This window comes from Carlito syrichta, unplaced genomic scaffold, assembly GCF_000164805.1.
Source record: "Carlito syrichta isolate Samal-C Ts95f unplaced genomic scaffold, Tarsius_syrichta-2.0.1 Scaffold303709, whole genome shotgun sequence".
In the NCBI taxonomy this organism is placed as follows: domain Eukaryota; kingdom Metazoa; phylum Chordata; class Mammalia; order Primates; family Tarsiidae; genus Carlito; species Carlito syrichta.
Window position 1 is genome coordinate 299,709 of NW_007247805.1, and position 6,364 is coordinate 306,072.

Here is a 6,364-nt window from a genome sequence, read left to right on the forward strand (position 1 = left end):
CAGATTTTGGGATGCCGAGGTGAGAGGCTTGCTGGAGCCCAGGAGTTTGAGGTCACCCTGGGCAACATAGCAAGACCTCATCTCTACCCAAAAAATGTATGCATTTATCAAAAAATTAGCAGGGTGTGGTGGCGTGCCTGTAGTCTCAGGTTACTCGGGAGGCTGAGGCAGGAGGATCACCTGAGCCCAGAAGTGAGCCACGATTGTGCCACTGCACTCCCGCCGGGGTGACAGAGTGAGACCCTGACTAAAAAAAAAAAATCCTTGCCATCATTTCACCTCCTTTTGCTCATCCTTTAGTGACTGCATCGCTGAAGAAGCTCTTACTTTCCTCTTTTTCTCCCAGAAGAGTGGCGTGGGGTCTCCTTTATCCTTGCCTAGGAGTTATTTGTCCCCTTCCCTGTCACCTGACCGCCACACTGTCCCTTTCTCCCCCATGTGTCTCACATTCCATAGCCAGACGGGGGGTTTCTTACGCCTAGACACCTGTGAAGATGCCCTGCTTCTGATGAGAGCCTCCCAGGGGCTCCCTGTGGTCAGCAAAATAAAGTTCAACTTTTTGGGCAGACCTCAATCTTGCTTCCCGTCTCCTCTCCCTCTCACCCCCTCATTGCCTTTGCTTAAGACTAATGCCCCTTCCTTCTTTTTTTTTTTTCTTTTTTTGAGTTGGAGTCTCACTCTGTCGCCCAGACTGGAGTGCAGTGGCCGCTCCCGGCCCCCGCAACCTCGACCTGCTGGGCTCTGGCGATCCTTCCGCCTCAGCCTTCCAAGGAGCTGGAACTACAGGCGCGTGCTACCACGCCCGGCTGGTTTTTTATTTATTGTAGAGACGAGGTCTCGCCAACTTGCCCAAGCGGGTCTCAAACCCGCAGGCTCAGGCGATCCACTTGCCTCGGCCTCCCAGAGTGCTGGGATGACAGACTCAGCCACTGAGCCTGGCCTAAATGCCCCTTCCTTCTAAGTCCCCGCTCCCCAGATCCTCAGCCCAAATATCTCTGTCTCCAAGGAACTGCCTCTCAATTTTTCATCGGAAGAAACCTCCCTCCTCTCTGATTTTGTCTGTACCTCCCTCTTAGAACTCACCCGCCTCCGCTCCGCATTTTGGTTATTGGAGGGGTCTGTTTGCCCCGGCATATCTTGAGGTCAAGGGTTCAGGTCCTTTTGCCTTTGTATGCAGGTTCCAATATGGGGCTCGTGCATATTGAGTAGGCATTGCGTGAAGGCATGAGTGTGGTTTCAGTAAGACCCACGAAAAAGAAGTCTTTTCTGATTTCACCCTTAGAAAACCAGCCTACAAAGTAGCACAACCGAATCATCAGAGCCAAGAACAGAGATGATATATTTTCATCTAAATTCTGTCTTTATCCACCTTCCCAAGTAATTCACGTTTCCCATCTGCATCACCGTGGGGGTGATTCTGGCCAGACATTGACCTCGGTAAAATTTCCTCCATGTTATAAGAAATCAAGTCAAGTATGCCATGGAACATAGTTTCTACTTATGGAAAAGTTCGTGTTTCAGCAGGGTCCTCAAATACCACAGAATCCGTCAAGTTCTAACATCTGTGTCTCTCAACACAACTTGAAGTTCCTGTTTCTGTTTCCTCGGCCTGCATTTCCAACTCAGTGAGCAGGACCGTGACGATGTTGATAAAAGAGCTCACATACCTGCCCGGTCCTGCTGAGCTCTGCAGATGTGAATAGGCAGGTCTACACATGACCTGTGGAGTGAAGAGTGGTGGCCCTAACTTCGTGGAGCCTCTGGATTTAGCCTTGCAAAAGTAAAAGTTTGCACAGAGAGACATTTCTGTTTCTTGAGACTTGCACACACGTTCTCTCCCTCTCTCTCTCACATACACATGCACACACACTCACACACTCCTAATTGAGTAAGGGAAATGAAAAGAAAGCATGACTTCAACTAAATGAAAAGCAAGTAGCCGGGCGTGGTAGCCTGCGCCTGTAGTTCTGGCTGCTTGGAAGGCTGAGGCAGAAGGGCCCAGCGGGTCGATGCTGGGGTGACCATGAGCGTGCCACTGCCCTCCAGCTTGGGTGACAGAGTGAGACTTCAACTCAAAAAAAAAAAGTGAGACTCCAAATCAAAAAAAAAAAAAGAAGCTAGGCTCGGTGGCTCAGCCTGTAATCCCACGCCTTTGGGAGGCTGAGGTGAGTGGATTGCCTGAGCCTGCGTGTTCGAGACCTGCCTGGGCAGCGAGACCTCATCTCTAAAATAAATCAAAAAATCAGCCGGGCATTGTAGCACATGCCTGTAATTCCAGCTACCTGGAAGGCTGAGGCGGAGGGATTGCTGGAGCCCAGCAGGCGAGGCTGCGGTGGCCAGAAGCAGCCACTGCACTCCAGTCTGGGCGACCGAGTGAGACTCCAACTCAAAAAAAAAAAAGAAAAGAAAAGAAAAGCAAGTTGGCTGGGCGCAGTGGCTCATGCCTGTAATTACAATGCTTTGGGAGGCCAAAGCAGGAGGATTGGTTGATCCCAGGAGTTCACAACCAGCCTGGGCAACATAATGAGACCCTATCTCTACAAAAAATTTAAAATGAGCTATGCATGGTGGTGTGTGTCCGTAGTCCCACTACTTGAAAGACTGAGGTGGGGAGGATTACTTGAGCCCAAAAGTTTGAGGCTGTAGTGAGCTATGAGGGTGCCACTACACTCCAGTCTGGGCAACAGAGCAAGACCCCATCTCAAGAAAGAGAGAGAAAGGAAGAAAGAAATTGTAGGAATTGTGCTAAATAGCTTTTTTGTTGTTGGTCCAGTAAAGACAGTGGTGAGAAAGGGAACTCAAACAGAAGCAATTAATGGCCAGATTACTTAGGGGGAAAAACTAGCTGGTAAGACATGGGAATGCTCCTGTGTGAAAAAAAAAAATAGACTTGTGATTACATGAATGTGTGTATGCTGCTGAGACTTGGAGATTGATGAGCTCAGGGCAAGGAGAAAGGCTTCTTAGAAGATGAAAAGAGAAAGATTGTTTCAAGGGCTTAAAACATATTGACACCATGGAGTCAGCACACCTTGAAGGGTGAAACTTTTAGAGACCTGAGAATGCAGAGGCATCTAAGAGCTGAGCTCATCCAGCAGTCACCTGAAGATACTGACAAGGAATCTGAGACCAGCACTGGTCTGTGACATCCTAAGTTCATACAACCCTGAGCTTTTGCCTCAATGCTTGCGTTGCTTCTGCAGTACCATGGATGGCGGGGGTGACGTGAGCTCATGAGAGAGGCTTTTGTTGCATAAAGATGGAGTTCACATAAACAGAGGTATGCCGGGACTGGTCTCCTCTGCCGACTTTATGGAAAACACACATGCACACACACGCACACACACGCGCACACACACACACACCCCTCTCCAAGAAGTTCCCTCACATCCCACATGTATGCCATAGCCAGGCCTTAGTTGTAAAAACAGAACCACAGTCAGATGGGCAGACACACGATCGCCTCTCGAGATTTGGTCACCGCTTGTTCACAGTCTATCTTAGCTGCTTTGCAGTATCTACTTAAATAAATAAGTATAATAGATGGAAAGAATTATAACCTGGACTGACAACATGCCCAACCCAAGGCAGATAAGAAATAAAATAAGGAAAATAACCCATAATGCAAAATAAAGATAAAACAAGAGCACATTGTGTGCATCAGTGCTTTTTTTTTTTGCTTTTTTTGAGATGGAGTTGGAAAGAGAATCATACCTTACTGCCGCCTCGACCTCCTGGGCTTACGTGATCCTCCCACCTCAGCCTCCCTAGTAGCTGGAACTCCAGGCTCAAGCCACAGCGCCCAGCTGATACTTTCTTAAGAGTAGGGACACTAGTGCATTTAGCAGATATTTATTGAGTGTCTACTGTGTATCGGGTACTGTTCTGGGCATGAGGACACAGTACGGGGAGCAAATAAAAGCCCCTATGCCCAGGGAGTTTATATCCTAGAAGGGTATGCGTGACTCACCTCCCATTGAAATACCATCTGAAGATCCATTCCCCCCACTGCACCCCCACCCTACCCCAGGTTTTGGCGGAAATTTAACTAAGTTGGAAAATTGATACTATCTCCATTTCATAAAGGGATATGATTTTAATGAAGGTTGCTTTTTGGCTTTTAGGGAGAAGAAAATGGCTTTCCAGACAGTACCGGAGATTCCCTTTCAGGTAAGTGACTGGTTCCAGAGATACCTGTCTGCAGTGGTAGCTTCTGTGGCTAAATTAGAGATAATTTGAGACTCTATTGATTGTTAACTTTTTTAAAAAATTTAATTTTTCTTAAAGAGACAAAGTTTCACTAAGCTGCCCAGGCTGGTCTTGAACTTCTAGGCTCAAGCAATCCTCCTGTCTCAGCCTCCCAAAGTGCTGGGATTACAGGCGGGAGCTACAGTGCCCGGCCAACTTTTAAAATCTGCATTGCAGAATCGAGCAGGTTTCTACCCTACATACCAGCACCATGGTGAACCAGGAAAAGCTGTTTCTTATAAAATTTCACGAAGCCTTCAGAGATTGTTTTCTCTGAGCGGACACGCCTTTGGTTGTGAGGGACACAGCAGGGTTCGGCACTGGGTGGGTTTAGGATCGGGCCACAGTCAGGACCTAGCCAGACCCTTCCCTCCCTACGGGTTCCGAGAGCCATAGCATTGGCAGAAAATGTGGCTGCTCGTTGCCTGAGACTTTACAGATCAAAGGCCAGCAGGGTTGTTGCTACCTCTGTCCCTCTCTGTGCCTCTCTCTACACATAGGTAGCTGAAGGAGCCCCCTCCTGACGTTAGGTCACGTGTTGTTGGCCACTCCTTTTCTGCTTTTGATATGTTCAACCAAAGGAACATTAAAATTTATTTCTTCCCTCTCCCTCTTTTTGAATCCTAAAACAGACATTTTTGGCAGGGTCTGTATCTCTTATTAATTAATCAGGGGGAGGATAGGGAATGAGCATTAAAATAAGTAGCTAAAATAACTTTTTTTAAACCTCAGCCGGGTGCAGTGGCTCACGCCTGTAATCCCAACACTTTGGGAGCCGAGGCGGGCAGATTGTTTGAGTCCAGGAGTTCAAGACCAGACTGGGCAACATAGCAAGACCTCGTCTCTACAAAAAAATTTAAAAATTAGTCAATGTGGTGGCGCATGCCTGAAGTCCCAGCTACTTGGGAGGCTGAGGTGGAAGGATTGCCTGAGTCCAGGAACAATCTGTGAGTCATGACTGTGGTGATCATGCCACTGCACGCCATCCTGAGTGACAGAGTGAGACCCAGACTCAAAACAAACAAAGAAACACACCTCACCAACATTTTCTACATCTTTTAAAATACATATTGAATGACCTGGGTCATCAGAGTTGTGTTTGTTTCTTTCTTTTTTAAGGTGAGGGGGCAGGGGACCCATAAAACCTCAGGGACAGCTATAATCAACCCAGGTAACCAAGATGAAAAATCAGAACAAGCTGTATGTACTCGACTCTTTATTTCCCCTTAGAAACATGATATTAGAACATACACCAACCTGTTTTAGCAGTAGCTATCTCTGGGTGGACAGATTCGAGGTGATTTTCTTTTTCACTCAACAGATTTTTATTTATTAAGGATCCACTGTGTGCTGGACTCTCTAAGGAGGCCATGCGGCAAAATTATAGCTCTGGGAGACAGAAGTTGGGGTGCTGGTTCCAGTTTGGTCACCACATCACCGTCACGAGAGGAGTCAAGGGGGCCCTTCCTACTGGATTTCATAGGACAGGCCCAATGTCCAGAGTCCCATTCAAATACTCCACTGGAACTTTCCTTCCTTGGCCCACAGCAACGACCCTCCCAGAGGCCAGAGCCGCTGGCTAGGAGGAATCCCTCTTCTACAAATGCTCCCCTGGACACAGGCTCAAATTAGAAGCACCTAGTTGGGTGATGCAGGAAGGAGGAATGCATCTTTGCATACAAACAGAGGCCATTTTTATTTCCTTTCCACTGGCCTATATTTCTAAAATTTCTAACATGAATGAGCTGGTATCAGGGTTCCCCCCCACATTGAATCTGTCTATACAAATGTATAAATAACAAGTGATCAGATATAGGCAAAGACCACAGTGCATGGGAGAAGAACCAAGAAAGACGCCATAAGGTCCACGGTGATTGGCTTGAGTAATGGGAGCATGATTTTTTTTTTCCATATACTCATCTGAATTTTCAGATTTTCGGTGACAAACATATTTCTTTCCTAATTAAAAATATATATTTCAGCCGGGCTCGATGGCTCAGCCTGTAATCCCGCACTTTGGGAGGCTGAGGTGAGTGGAATGTCTGAGCCCGCGGGTTCGAGACCCGCCTGGGCAACTTGGCAAGACCTCATCTCTACAATAAATCAAAAAATTAGC

The 6,364-nt window shown here is 47.3% G+C and overlaps 1 protein-coding gene across 1 annotated transcript in view; it reads left to right on the plus strand.

Annotated features, from left to right (window-relative positions):
• Positions 1-6,364, plus strand: part of EDARADD (EDAR associated death domain) — a 75,531-nt gene that overhangs the window by 55,277 nt on the left and 13,890 nt on the right. Inside the window, exon 4 of the mRNA XM_008059087.1 lies at positions 4,125-4,170. Coding sequence (XP_008057278.1) covers positions 4,125-4,170 — 46 coding nt within the window. The remainder of the gene's footprint in view (positions 1-4,124; positions 4,171-6,364) is intronic.